The sequence below is a fragment of the Mytilus galloprovincialis genome, chromosome 12 (genome assembly GCF_965363235.1).
Source record: "Mytilus galloprovincialis chromosome 12, xbMytGall1.hap1.1, whole genome shotgun sequence".
Lineage (NCBI taxonomy): Eukaryota > Metazoa > Mollusca > Bivalvia > Mytilida > Mytilidae > Mytilus > Mytilus galloprovincialis.
In genome coordinates, this window is record NC_134849.1 from 37,142,316 (window position 1) to 37,158,722 (window position 16,407).

At 32.8% G+C, this 16,407-nt stretch overlaps 1 protein-coding gene across 1 annotated transcript in view; it reads right to left on the bottom strand.

The window, feature by feature from the left end:
* Positions 1-1,852: 1,852 nt before the first annotated feature.
* The window catches only part of LOC143053439 (ER membrane protein complex subunit 2-like), a 39,761-nt gene continuing 25,206 nt past the window's right edge, over positions 1,853-16,407 (bottom strand). The window contains exons 9-10 of the mRNA XM_076226226.1: positions 5,514-5,624; positions 1,853-2,093 (exon numbers count right to left, since the gene is read on the bottom strand). Of these exons, the coding sequence (XP_076082341.1) occupies positions 2,001-2,093; positions 5,514-5,624 (204 nt within the window). The 3' untranslated portion in view covers positions 1,853-2,000. The remainder of the gene's footprint in view (positions 2,094-5,513; positions 5,625-16,407) is intronic.

A 16,407-nucleotide genomic window follows, 5' to 3' on the forward strand; every position in this document is an offset into this window, starting at 1 on the left:
GTGGACCATGAAATTGGGGTCAAAACTCTAATTTGGCATTATAATTAGAAAGATCATATCATAGGGAACATGTATACTAAGTTTCAAGTTGATTGAACTTCAACTTCAACAAAAACTACCTTGACCAAAAACTCTAACCTGAAGCGGGACGAACAGACGCACAGACGCACAGACCAGAAAACATAATGCCTCTCTACTATCGTAGGTAGGGCATAAAAATTAACTCCTTTCTTGATTCCACCAAACGTTTTTTTTATCTGAATAACTCCAAATAGACTGAACAAAAAGTTACAAGTCATTTTATGATTTTCAGTCAATAAAGATCTATTCAGTTTTACTTCAGACTAATAGTTGCTATTTTTTTTATCTTTACCTGTCAACATCAACATTAATTAGAATAGTCTGAAAAGCTACTGAACAGTCATAATTTATTGTTCATTTTTCAAACAATGTTAAGATCAAAATGACTGTTTAGACTTAAATTCGTTTACTAGGTCCCCTCCCAAATAATTGACAATAATGCAATTGATTCAGGAAAGCCACCAACAAATTATGATAAATAAATTTATTCAAATGTGATTGTTTTTGTTTTTCAAAACTTATCTTGTTCTCATTTTTTGCAATATAAAAAATATCTTTTTTTTCAATTAACACTTTTTTGTTTATAAAGCATAAGTAATAAGCCCTTAAAACATACTCTAACTTTAAATGTTGTCAAACTAAAAAATCAAATACTTCCTGAAAGACAATCACTATACCAATTTTGCTGTCAGACAACAACATATATCAAAATAATATTTTGCAACACAAAAAACACAAATGACATAATTATATTAAATAACATTTATTTAAATGTTTTACACATAACTGACTTGCAGTTAAGTAGAAATTCAAATGATGTTATATGCAGATTTACATTGATAAACTGAAATGGTTCTATTGTGATTGGCTGAACATTAAAACAACTATAATATCAGTAACAAAGAAACAATAAATATATGTTAGAGCTGTATAAAGAAGTTAATGTTACTGTTTATCACTGATTATACACCGTGGATTTCGGCTTCAAATTTCAGATTCATCTGACGAAAGATTTTGGACACTTTTTAAACACTTATTGTCTATTTCTGTTGATTCAATTAGTTCATGTGAAAGATTTTAACTGATTTAAGCTTAAATATGAAAAATATATAAAATATATGCCAATAAATGTCACTTTTAAGATGGTTTTTGTCAAAAATGAAAGTGGCCACATCTGTTTTCATCCTAAACCTTTATATATGTTTATGTATTATCATCAAATACAACTAACATTTCAATATTAAGAATGAACACACATGCCGCCACTTTCATTTAAGACGGAAACCTTCTAAAATTTCACTAAAATGCTAAAATTGCAAAGATTTCAGGAATTTATCATGACTTAATGATGCTAGTACCCGATATATGTACATTGCATTGTCAAAAACAGCCCATTTTTATGTAGCAGAAGCATTCTATTTTCCAATAAATAACTGAAAGTTTACATATTTTTGGAAAACTGCTATATTTTGGGGCCAACTGGACCTTCTCTTTTATTCATAAAAAAGCTCTCACATATAGTAATCAGAATATATTAGAACTTTCTGTTATCTTAAAGTGGAGTAACACAAAATGTTGCATGATTTTCAAAGATTGAATTTAACCAATTAATTATCTGTAGGATTTACAAAGTATATGATGTTTAAGACTAACTGACTTAAAAATGATAACATGTTCAATGATTATTTTTTCATATGTTACTTTATATGCATTAAATCATTTAATATCAGTTGGATCTTGATCCCAATAAGATCAAATATTCCAAAGAAGATTTTTCAATTTGACCAAATCTCTTTAATATAGAAACAACTCAATGTTTACAAAGATCCACAATCGAATAAATGCCCAGAATTTGAACACTGTTTATTTGTAGTCTATATATTATAATCTCTGAAAATATATCTCTTTAGTTTATATGATCAACTAGATGTCTTTTCTGTTAAAGATTCCAAGACTTTCTCAATGGCTTCTGCAACCCTGGTTTCTTCTGTCATTTCTTTTGGCTGGTCAGTCTAAAAACATTAAACATTGTATCACTAACAGGACAATTATTGGTAATTTGCAATTGTTTTCAAAGAATTGTGCATACAAGATGTCTTCCTCATTTTAAAGATATTGTAAAGTCAATATTTTGTGAACAAATGTAAAGAAATTGCTCCACTTAGTGCTGCTGGATATGTCCAACCTTAAAAAATGGGACCAAAATGGACAAAATATTCATGCTTGATACAGATCTGAAAATGGATTGTCAATATTAAATATAATACAATTATTATTCAATGTATATATCCTTGTTATGACCCCATACATGACGAAGCTGATTTAGGGGGGGGCCTACCAGGGTTTTTGATGGGAAAATTTAGTTGATTATATGATGTTTATTGAGAATCACTACCACATGACTGGAGCAGGCCCCCTCTTATGTAAATTTCTGGATCCTCAACTGACAAGGGATAAAATGATTATATAACAATGGTCCATAAGCTAGAAATAGAAAAGAAATTCACTTGATTTGTTAATGTGATTGCATCACATAGTATTTTGATTTGTAGACTTCTTATTTTTAGATTTTTATAAACAAACGTGCAATATCACTCTACTATCTAGTGTTTTAGTCTCGCTTTGAAAATACAGTTGAGGTGTAACTTTTTCTGATATCAATCAAATAAATAACAAGAGGCTCTCAAGAGCCTGAATCGCTCACCTTAATACTTTTGGTTAAATCTCTCATCAATGATTATTTAGGCTTTTCAATTTATTTAAATGTTTTTTGGATCGTCCTATTTTCTTCAAAAGCCAAAAAAAATAATCATTTTCTCCTATGTTCTATTTTAGCCATAGGAGCTATGTTTCTTGACATACAAGGAAATAAAATATAAAATTTATACTAGATACTCTGAAACTCATTTAGCCTAAGTTTGGCTGAAATTGATACAGCAGTTTCAAAGGAGAACTTATTTTTTAAAGTAAGTCAACATGATGAACAAATTGTGAAAAAAGTCTTTAAAGGGCAATAACTCCTTAATTGGTCAATTGACAATTTTGGTCAATTTGACTTAATTGAAGATCTTACTTTGCTGAACATTATTGCTGTTTACAGTTTATTTCTATCTATAATTATATTCAAGATAATAAACAAAAACAGCAAAATTTCCTTAAAATTATAAATTCAGGGGCAGCAACCCAACAACAGGTTGTCTGATTCATCTGAAAATTTCAGGGCAGATGGATCTTGACCTGATAAACAATATTACCCAACGTCAGATTTGCTCTAAATGCTTTGGTTTTTGAGTTATAAGCCAAAAACTGCATTTGACCCCTATGTTCTATTTTTAGCAATGGCGACCATGTTTGTTGATAGATCATAACTTCGGATACAATTTACAAACTAGATACCCTAAGGAACATTCACTTAAAGTTTGGAAGTATTTGGCCCCGTAGTTTCAGAGGAGAAGATTTTTGTAAAAGATTACTAAGATTTACGAAAAATGGTTAAAAATTGACTATAAAGGGCAATAACTCCTAAAGGGGTCAACTGACCATTTCTGTCATGTTGACTTATATGTAAATCTTACTTTGCTGAACATTATTGCTGTTTACAGTTTATCTCTATCTATAATAATATTCAAGATAATAACCAAAAAACAGCAAAATTTATTTAAAATTACCAATTCAGGGGCAGTAACCCAACAACAGGTTGTCTGATTCATCTGAAAATTTCAGGGCAGATAGATCTTGACCTGATAAACAATATTATCCCATGTCAGATTTGCTCTAAATGCTTTGGTTTTTGAGTTATAAGCCAAAAACTGCATTTGACCCCTATGTTCTATTTTTAGCAATGGCGACCATGTTTGTTGATAGATCACAACTTCGGATACAATTTACAAACTAGATACCCCAAGGAACATTCAGTTAAAGTTTGGAAGTATTTGGCCCAGTAGTTTCAGAGGAGAAGATTTTTGTAAAAGATTACTAAGATTTACGAAAAATGGTTAAAAATTGACTATAAAGGGCAATAACTCCTAAAGGGGTCAACTGACCATTTCCGTCATGTTGACTTATTTGTAAATCTTAATTTGCTGAACATTATTCCTGTTTACAGTTTATCTCTATCTATAATAATATTCAAGATAATAACCAAAAACAGCAAAATTTCCTTAAAATTACCAATTCAGGGGCAGCAACCCAACAACGGGTTGTCTGATTCATCTGAAAATTTCAGGGCAGATAGATCTTGACCTGACAAACAATATTACCCCATGTCAGATTTGCTCTAAATGCTTTGGTTTTTGAGTTATAAGCCAAAAACTGCATTTGACCCCTATGTTCTATTTTTAGCAATGGCGACCATGTTTGTTGATAGATCATAACTTCGGATACAATTTACAAACTAGATACCCTAAGGAACATTCAATTAAAGTTTGGAAGTATTTGGCCCAGTAGTTTCAGAGGAGAAGATTTTTGTAAAAGATTACTAAGATTTACGAAAAATGGTTAAAAATTGACTATAAAGGGCAATAACTCCTAAAGGGGTCAACTGACCATTTCCGTCATGTTGACTTATTTGTAAATCTTACTTTGCTGAACATTATTCCTGTTTACAGTTTATCTCTATCTATAATAATATTCAAGATAATAACCAAAAACAGCAAAATTTCCTTAAAATTACCAATTCAGGGGCAGCAACCCAACAACAGGTTGTCTGATTCATCTGAAAATTTCAGGGCAGATAGATCTTGACCTGATAAACAATATTATCCCATGTCAGATTTGCTCTAAATGCTTTGGTTTTTGAGTTATAAGCCAAAAACTGCATTTGATCCCTATGTTCTATTTTTAGCAATGGCGACCATGTTTGTTGATAGATCAAAACTTCGGATACAATTTATAAATTAGATACCCTAAGGAACATTCAGTTAAAGTTTGAAAGTATTTGGCCCAGTAGTTTCAGAGGAGAAGATTCTTGAAATAGTTTACGACGACGACAGACGACGACAGACGACGGACGACGACGGACGCCAAGTGATGGCATAAGCTCACTTGTCCCTTCGGGACAGGTGAGCTAAAAATGTTAAATCCCGCTGCAATTGTTTGCACCTGTCCTAAGTCAGGAATCTGATGTGCAGTGGTTGTCGTTTGTTTATGTGGTTCATAAGTGTTTCCCTATTCTTGTTTTTTAAATAGATTAAACTGTTGAATTTACCGTTTGAATGGTTTTACACTAGTAATTTTTTGGGCCCTTTTATATAGCTTGCTGCCTAGGCTCCGTGTTAAAGACCGTACCTTGACCTATAATGGTTAACTTTTATAAATCGTGGCATGGATGGAGAGTTGTCTCATTGGCACTCATACCAAATCTTCCTATATCTATAGAATATAGAAACTTAGAATATTATATCCCTTTATTCCAGAATGCCATGTTAACCTACCTGATATCTCTCATTGAGTTGTTGTGCTGCCCAAGCAGCATTTTTGATATTGTTTTGCTTCTCTTTGCCACCTCCTCCTTTGGATGCTGTTAGAGCTAGATTACTAGAGGACTACAAAATACAATTACAACTAGAATTGCCATTGCAAGCAATAGCGGATGTCACCCTTCCCCAATTGCCATTAAGCGGCAGCCATTTTGATTTTTTTAATAGGGAATGCATGGGTATACAGTATGTGAATTTTCATTACATTAAAAGCATTTTAGAAAATAGAAAAATGACAATATGCAGTTTCCATGGCAACGGTGGCCGTTTTTGAAATTCCCAAGTTAAAAGTCTCATTTAGAGTTGGCAGTTAATAATTATGTTGTTGGGATATAGAAGTACTAGGCAACGTCAATTCCGTTTAGTATTAGCATTCATATCCATCTGATCATTGTCCATCAAAGCCAATTCAACTGATCTATATAGTTGGTTATGTTGTATTGTTACACCATTGTCGCAGGTTAGGGAAGGGTTGGGATCCTGGTAACATTTTTAACCCTGTCTTATTTTGTATGTATGTGCTGTCTCAAGTTAAGAGCCTGTAAATATATTTTGAAGTAGAAGTTAAAGCTAAGAACAACTACAAAAAGAGTATTAATATTTCTACATTTCAACGTGATTTGGTGAACTGAAACCATTCACCCTTTCAAGTAGACTTAAAACAATGGGGAATAGTTTATAAAGACAATTTACATTTCAAATATGAGTAGGAAACTCAAAATATTCACATTTTCAAGCAGGAATTAAACAATGCAGAATGGTTTCAACAAAAACTATTTACAGTTGAAACACGATTTAGTCAACTGAACTAATTTAAATGGTAAGCAGTAGTTGTAACAACAGGCAATGGTTACAGAAGGACTATTTACATTTAAAACACAAATAGGGAACTCAAAACATTACATTTTATTCACATTTTCAAGGAGTAATTAAATAATGACATTGTCGATCGGGTGACATAATGAAGAATGGTTTCAAGGAAAACTATTTACACTTCAAACAAGATTTAGTGAACTCGATTGATTCACATTTCTAAGCAGCAGTTAACCCTATGGGCAATGATTACAAAAAGACTATTTACATTTCAAAGATATTAAGGGAACTGAAAACATTCAAATTTTTAAGTAGCACTTAAAATAATTGAGAATAGTTTCAACAAAGACTATTTCCACTTCAAACAAGATATAGTAAACTCAAGTTATTCACATTTTGAAGCAGCAGTAAAATTAAAAGACACATGTTTTAAAAAGAGTATAAGTGAACTCAAATCATTCACATTTGTAAGTATCAGTTGAAAACAATAGACAATGGTTTATAAAAAATTACTCACATTTTCAACACTATAAGTGAATTCATTACATTTACATTTTCAAGCAGTCGTTAAAACTAAGGTCAGTTTCAAAAAGACTATTTACATTTTCAACACTATAAGTGAATTCACTACATTTACATTTTCAAGCAGCAGTTAACACAAAGGGAAATGGTAACAAAACGGCTAATTACATCACAAAGACGATTACGGCACTGGAAACTTTTATATTTTTTATTTAAAATGGACAATGGTTTAAAAAAAAACTATTAACATTTGAAATACGATTATATAATCATTCACATTTTGAAGCAACAGTTAAACTATGGGCAATGGTTTAAAAAAAAAAGAGTATTTACATTTTAAACACTAGTAGGGAACTCAAATATTTTACATCATTTTCAAGCAGCAGTTAAAACTAGGGACAATGAAAAAGACTAATTACATTTCAAACACAATTTAGTGAACTGACAAAAGTTCAAACTTTCAATGAGTAGTTAAAACAATGGGCAATGGTTTCATCAAAGACTATTTACATTTCAAACACGATGTAATGAACATAAATCATTCACATTTTAAACAGTAGTTAAAACAATGGGCAATGGTTTCAAAAGGACTTTTTCCATTTTAAACACAAATAGGGAACTCAAAACATTACATTTTATTCACATTAAAAGCAGCAGTTAAAACAATGAGCAATGATTTGAACCGATACTATTTACACTTGAAACAAGATATAGTAAACTCAAGTTATTCACATTTGAAGCAGCTGTATAATTAAAGAACAGTGGTTTTAAAAAGAGTATTAGCGAACTCAAATCATTCACATTTCTAAGCAGCAGTTAAACAATAAGCAATGGTTTCAAAAAGACTATTTACATTTTAAACATAATTTAAGTGAATTCATTACATTTACATTTTCAAGCAGTCGTTAAAACAAAGAGGAATGGTTTCGAAAAGACTATTTGAATTTTCAACACTATAAGTGAATTCATTGCATTTACATTTTCAATCAACCAGCAGTTAAAACAAAGGGCAATGGTTACAAAACGACTATTTACAGTTCAAAGACGATTATGGCACTGGAAACTTTCATATTTTAAGCAACAATGGGCACTGGTAAGGACTTCAAATTATTTTTATTTTCAAGCAGCAGTTTAAACTATGGGCAATGGTTTCAAAGAGACTATTTACATTTCAAACATAATTTTGTGATCTCAAATCATTCACATTTTCATGCAGGGGTTAAAACAATGGGAAATAGTTTCAAAAAAGACTATTTACACACAAAACACTGTCGAGTGAACAGAAAAAGAACCACATTTTCAAGCAACAATTTAAACAATGGGCAATTGTTTTAAAAATCTATTTTCAAACACTATTTAGTGAACTGAAACCAGTCATTTTTTCGAGCAACAGGTAAAACTATGGGCCATGGTTTAAAAAAGCCGACTGTTTACATTTCTCTCAATCACGTTTCAGTGAAATCGAATGAACAACTTTTTCACGCAACCGTTAAAACAATGGACAATGTTTTCAAAAAGAAGATTAACATTTCAAACTCCATTAGGGAACTCAAATCATTCATCATTTCAAGGAGCAGTTAAACCATGGCAATGGTTCTAAAAGACTATTTACATTTAAAACACGATTGAGTGAACTCAAATCATTCACATTTTCACGTAGATGTTAAAAAATGGGCAATGGTTTTAAAAAGACTATATACATTTTTAACACGATTTAGTGAACTCAAATCATTCACATTTGCAAACAGCAGTTAAAACAATGGGCAATAGTTTCAAAACAGACTATTTACATTTATATTTGAAACACGATCATCTGAACTAAAATTTCAAGCAACAGTTCAAAGAATTGGCAATTGTTTCAAAAAAGACTATTTACATTTCAAACACTATCTAGTGAAATCAAAATTCACATTTTTAAGCAACAGTTTAAACAATGGACAATGGTTGAAAATTCACTATTTAGTGAACTGGAAAAATTCACATTTTCGATAAACAGGTAAAACTATGGACAATGGTTTTAAAAAAAGGCTAATATTTACATTTCTTTCCAAGACGTTTTAGTGAAATCAAATAATTCACTTTCTCACGCAGCCGTTAAAACAATTTACAATGTTTAAAAAAAGAAGATTAACATTTCGAACACGATTAGTGAACTCAAATCATTAACATTTTCAAGCAGCAGTTAAACCATGGTAATGGTTTCAAAAAGACTATTTACATTTCAAACACGATTGAGTGGACTCAATCATTCACATTTTCAAGCAGCAGGTAAAACAATGGGCAATAGTTTCAAAACAGAGTATTTACATTTATATTCAAAACACAATTGAGTGGACTAAAAAAGAAATCAAAATTTCAAGCAACAGTTTAAAGAATGGGCAATTGTTTCAAAAACACTATTTACATTTCAAATAAAATTGAGAATGGAAATGGGGAATGTGCCAAAGAGACAACAACCCGACCATAGAAAAAAACAACAGCAGAAGGTCACCAACAGGTCTTCAATGTAGCGAGAAATTCCCGCACCCGGAGGTGTCCTTCAAATGACCCCTCAACAAATATATACTAGTTCAGTGATAATGAACGCCATACTAATTCCAAATTGTACACAAGAAACTAACATTAAAATAATACAAGACTAACAAAGGCCAGAGGCTCCTGACACCATTTAGTGAACTCAAAATTCACATTCTGAAGGAACAGTTTAAACAATGGACAATGGTTTAAAAATCACTATTTACATTTCAAATACTATTTAGTGAACCCAAAACATTCATATTTTCGAGCAACAGGTAAAACTATGGACAATGGTTTAAAAAGGCGACTATTTACATTTCTTTCAAAGACGTTTTAGTGAAATCAAATGATTCACTTTGTCACGCAGCCGTTAAAACAATTAACAATGTTTTAAAAAAGAAGATTAACATTTCAAACACGATCATTAACATTTTCAAGCAGTAGTTAAACCATGGTAATGGTTTCAAAAAGACTATTTACATTTCAAACACGATTGAGTGGACTCAATCATTCACATTTTCAAGCAGCAGTTAAAACAATGGGCAATAGTTTCAAAACAGACTATTTACATTTATATTCAAAACACAATTGAGTGGACTAAAAAAGAAATCAAAATGTCAAGCAACAGTTTAAAGAATGGGCAATTGTTTCAAAAAGACTAACAAAGGCCAGAGGCTCCTGACACCATTTAGTGAACTCAAAATTCACATTCTGAAGGAACAGTTTAAACAATGGACAATGGTTTAAAAATCACTATTTACATTTCAAATACTATTTAGTGAACCCAAAACATTCATATTTTCGAGCAACAGGTAAAACTATGGACAATGGTTTAAAAAGGCGACTATTTACATTTCTTTCAAAGACGTTTTAGTGAAATCAAATGATTCACTTTGTCACGCAGCCGTTAAAACAATTAACAATGTTTTAAAAAAGAAGATTAACATTTCAAACACGATCATTAACATTTTCAAGCAGTAGTTAAACCATGGTAATGGTTTCAAAAAGACTATTTACATTTCAAACACGATTGAGTGGACTCAATCATTCACATTTTCAAGCAGCAGTTAAAACAATGGGCAATAGTTTCAAAACAGACTATTTACATTTATATTCAAAACACAATTGAGTGGACTAAAAAAGAAATCAAAATGTCAAGCAACAGTTTAAAGAATGGGCAATTGTTTCAAAAAGACTAACAAAGGCCAGAGGCTCCTGACACCATTTAGTGAACTCAAAATTCACATTCTGAAGGAACAGTTTAAACAATGGACAATGGTTTAAAAATCACTATTTACATTTCAAATACTATTTAGTGAACCCAAAACATTCATATTTTCGAGCAACAGGTAAAACTATGGACAATGGTTTAAAAAGGCGACTATTTACATTTCTTTCAAAGACGTTTTAGTGAAATCAAATGATTCACTTTGTCACGCAGCCGTTAAAACAATTAACAATGTTTTAAAAAAGAAGATTAACATTTCAAACACGATCATTAACATTTTCAAGCAGTAGTTAAACCATGGTAATGGTTTCAAAAAGACTATTTACATTTCAAACACGATTGAGTGGACTCAATCATTCACATTTTCAAGCAGCAGTTAAAACAATTGGCAATAGTTTCAAAACAGACTATTTACATTTATATTCAAAACACAATTGAGTGGACTAAAAAAGAAATCAAAATGTCAAGCAACAGTTTAAAGAATGGGCAATTGTTTCAAAAAGACTATTTTCATTTCTAACACCATTTAGTGAACTCAAAATTCACATTCTCAAGCAACAGTTTAAACAATGGACAATGGTTTAAAAATCACTATTTACATTTCAAATATTATTTAGTGAACCCAAAACATTCATATTTTCGAGCAACAGGTAAAACTATGGACAATGGTTTAAAAAAGGCGACTATTTACATTTCTTTCAAAGACGTTTTAGTGAAATCAAATGATTCACTTTGTCACGCAGCCGTTAAAACAATTTACAATGTTTCAAAAAAGAAGATTAACATTTCAAACACGACAAGTGAACTCAAACCATTAACATTTTCAACCACTAGTTGAACAATGGGAATGGTTTCAAAAAGACTATTTACATTTCAAACACGATTTAGTGAACTCAAATCATTGACATTTTCAAGCAGGTATTAAAACAATGGCAATGGTTTAAAAGAACTATTTACATTTCAAACACTATTTAGTTATCTCAATTGATAGGAATCTGCAATTGCACCATGTTGTGATAACTATAATAGGTTTGTAGCATGTCAGATGAAATTGCCAATTTTCCACGAACATATACATGATCTATGAGGGTATCTCCATCAGTTGTTGCTTTGTTTAATATTTGTTTGAACTCATTTTGTTCCATAAACAACTGTATTGGTGATTTTGATTTTAGAATGTCCTCATTAAAATCACCCATTACTATTGTTGATCCGGCTTCATGGTGTAAAGCATCAAGAACATGTTGTAAGTGTTCCAAAAATATAGATGTAGTGTATGATACTGGTCTATAGATGACAAGTATGTTGGTTTTGATGATATCAATATTAACACCAATACATTCAATATTACAAGATTGTAATGATAGTTGAGTATACTGCTGCTGATTTCTGACATAAATACCAACACCACCATGTTTTTTGTTACTAAGGTCATTAAAGATATCTTTTGTTGATGTATATGATTCCGATCTTGGTTTATGTATCAATTGAAAATGTTCCAAATTCGGCAAAGCAGATTTTTTTTCCATCCAGGTCTCTGTTAAACAGATAAAATTCACATGTTGAGTATCACTATTTGCCTGCAGGTCTTCAATATGTGGGATCAATCCCTGAATATTATGAAGCAATATACGTAATTGATTTTGCTTTACGTTGAGCTCTTGTTGTCGTTGGACTATATACTTTGGCATCCTTTGCAGTGCAGTTGAAATCTGTTCAGTACAGTAAATCTTGTCTGCATTAAGGTCTTGAATTACCAAACCCTCAATTGATCTAACACGACTGAGCGCAACATAAGCCATACCAGCAGCAAATATATTCTTCATTGAGACAACAGCTTTATCGGTGGTGAGTCCCTGTACCTTATGTGTGGTACAGGCCCATGCTAACTGCAACGGAAATTGATGTCTGACAGCATTTTTCTTTAAGGTTTCCTCAATTGGCGTAATGTCAATTGGTATGTGTTCCGTTGTTTGTGATGATGAGACAGGTTTTTTTCCTATAACTTTGTTGTCAAAAAGAACTTTTACTGCACATGGCAAAGAAGACTCCTTGTGGGCAGGTAGTATGCTTATTACCGTTCCAATAACACCATTGACCAAACCTATGGTGATATCAACATTCCTTATAAGCATAACTCTGGCTTTCGGTCCAATTATTAACTGTGGAGGTAAGAAATCATGTGAAGTATCATATGGTGAAGTTTGGAGAATAAGTTCGCCTGTCCTTGGATTTCGATCATAATCCTGTGCCATTATTGTTTCTGTTTCTTGGCAAACTTTGGCAATCATTTTACTGTTATGAAAATCTATTTCTTTATTAGTGGCAAATATGTGTAGACTTTCTTGGGGAACAGAATGTGTCATACAGGATTTTAATAAACGATAATCACCGGGTAGCAATTGCTCAGTTTTCTTTTTTACACGTAATCTGTTCAATAGATGAGCAAATTCGGAACCCTCCTTTTGTCGCATTATTTGATTTAATTCAACCAATGAAAAATTTGAACTCCATAGTGGGAAAAAGTTTTCCGGTCTTAAATCGTATAGACACTTCTGTTTCACGGGTGGAAGCTGGTAAAAATCTCCGACAGCAATAACACATATGTTACCAAAAAGAGCATTTCCACTTTGCTTAATTTGGCGTAGTCGCTCACTGACATACAGAAGGACACGTTGACCAACCATGGATATTTCATCTATAATTAAAATTTGGAGGTTCTGAAGTTTAGAGCGAAGCTTGTTTATTTCCTCATCACGCATGTAAATATACGGAAATGGTAGTGATTTAGAAAGTGAAAAGGCTTGATGAAGAGTTGTTCCACCGATATTGAAAGCAGCAGTTGCTGTAGGTGCTGTGACAAGCACGACTATATCGTCTGGATTTGATGCATGTGGAGATAAGATTTTGTTTGTCTCATAACACAAGCACTTAATAAGGTGACTCTTTCCTGTACCAGCACCCCCATTAATGAATATGTTAAAAGGGTTTGGATTTTTGCCATTCACTTTATCTAGGCACCACTGTCTAATCTGATTAAAAACCATTTTCTGTTCTGTATTTAGTTGTCTTAACATATGTTTTACTTCTTGAGAAGTGAATAAGCTTTGCCGAATTTCAAACTCTACCCCTCCTCTTTGTTTTTTGTTTGACGTGTCTAAATCAGGTATTTCAAAACTATCTTCATCACCAAGGTGTTGTATCTTACTCTCTGTTTCTATACGTTCAGCCTCTGACTCTGGAGCGATCAATGCCCATGCATCTTCGAGGGGCCCTTGTTTTTCTAACAACTCCTGTGCTTCGTCTAATTCATCTGCATTATTCTCAAATATCTGTCTGTTTAATTCTACAATTGTTTTTACTTTTTGTGGTTCCTTTGATAAGTCAAGGGCAACTGCGCCATTCAAATACATTTCTTCATAGGTTTTAAATTTAAGTGGCTTTAACTGGTCATCCATTCTATGAGGTAAAAAAAGTTGTAGACTTGATTTAAAATATAACTCAGGATTCTTGTTCTTCGAAAATCTTGGATATGCTACAACGGCTGCCTCTGTCCGAGAATGTTTACGAATGTATCCAAGATTACTCTGCAGTTTGAAAATATTTGGTGAAGTTTTTTTGGGAAGTTGTGAAGGTGAAAGAACATTGTACTCCGATGAAAATGATGCATAACAGATAATATTAAACTCTGAACTGAGTGGCCGAGCCTTGTATCTATCATACAAAGAATGCATCCATATAGTATCATCTAACTGGTTGGCCTTCATTTGAATAATATTAAGTGGTAGGCTCATTTTTACTGGATTATTACCCACAGGAAGAAATTGAACCTTTCTTGATGATTCCTTCAGGTGAAGACCGCATGCCCTATATGTAGCCTCTTGTGCGCTCACTTCTCGCTCGCGGAAATATGCCCCTCCTATTTTCTTCATGGCGTCTTGAGCATCACAGTTACCTTCTGATGCTTCTTTTCTGGCATTTTCTAACACTACACCCATTTCTCTTTCTGCTTTTGAAATATAAGAGATTATATACATTACACATGAATAAGCATCAGTTATGTATTGCAGATCCATATTTGCATTCCAACAACGGAGTAGACTGGGGTTGTATTGATTGATCCAAATGTCAGCTGGTTTACGTCTCAAAGTAATGTTGGTTCGTTTTGTTAGAGTGTTTGATGCGATTTCAAATTCGTCCTGATTTATTCCAGCTGCAGTAAACAGGTTTTGGGTTGTTATATTATCTAAATTTGTTTCGTTGATAGTTTTCCATAGCCTAAGTAATATGTCTTTTGCAAAGGAATGGGTTTGTTTTGATGATCTCTGTACAGATGGTCCAGATGGCTTTGCAGTGCGTGAAATAAACGTACTTTGCGAAGGGGGTCTTGGGAAATTGAACCTGCATTTTGTTCCCTTTTTTGCACATGATTTGGAGTGGTTCTTGCTGTGCTGCTGGACATTAATTACTATATCGTGTAATTCCGGGTCAGCAGTTTTATCAGGTAGATCACAAGTTACATATGAGTCAACAAAATCACAAACCGTCTTATCATCGTGTGTGTCAAGTAATGGAGCATCTTTGATCCAAAAAAGGCAATGAGCATGTGGAGAGCCACGTTGTTGAAACTCAATGCGATGGAAATGGTCTTTTACATTACCAATGATATTTTTTTTTATGATAATTTCTTTAAGGAATGTGTTGAATCTGTGATCAAACATAACAGCACTCATTACTGGGTTGTTCTGCAATAGCTTCGATTTGCCAGTCCAATCAAGATCTTCAAACGACTGTGTGCTTTTTTGCTGTTCCAAAAGTACCTGCAGGGTTTCCTTCCATCTTAAGTCAGCTGCTGAGAAAGTTGCAAACCAAGTCGGAATCCCCAATTGGCGTATACTAGCCATTAAATCTCGAAGCGTTGCCTGCCAATATGGAGGTGTACCTCTGATTGGTGTCATAAACTTGTATCCTTGGTCAGTTGTCAACAGCCTTTTAAGTTGGTTTTTATCCGTAAGCATTCTGGCTGTAATGGTATTTCCTGTCCTATCCTTTCCACTACTTTTGCGCAACGCTATTGATACTTTTGATATAACCTGCTCAAGTTCAGAGAGGTATTGGGCATAAAAAATGTATGACGTGTCACTTGAAAATCGTGTGTCAGCACTAAAAAGTCGCGCATGGAAATATCTAGATCGTGTTAGATGAATGAGTCTCTTACCATCATATGATCCAAAAGATCCTTCAGGAAATTGAACAGGGAAGGACATTGCTTCGTTACCTTGTTCTTGCAACATGCTAACAGGGGTATTGCCTTCACCTGGAGCGACACAAAAAATGGCGTCGAAATGTTGGTCAAGAATTTCCTGTCCTAAATCAACTGGTTGAAGGCATGTGTCTGAAGGTAACCCTCTATCTTTAAATTCATCTTCTTCAGCATTGTGATTGTTAGGATCTTTATCATGTTCATCTGCTAAAACTTCGGTAAGTTCTGTCTCTTCAATTGCGAGATCTTTAAAGTCTGAAGGAATATGTTCTATCCATTTGTCGTTAAGTAATGTATCATGATAATATTCATTTTTTTCCTGTAAATATTCCAAACCTTTGCATATTTTCTTTCTGCTGACATATTCATACTGGCAATAACCTTTGTATTCAAGTTTCCTTTTGAGTTTACATCTGATCAGTTCAGCTTCATTTTCACATCTTGGAATAACATTGGTGGTCTTCTGAATGTCTGTTGGAACAGAAACACATGGCCCAATAAATCCT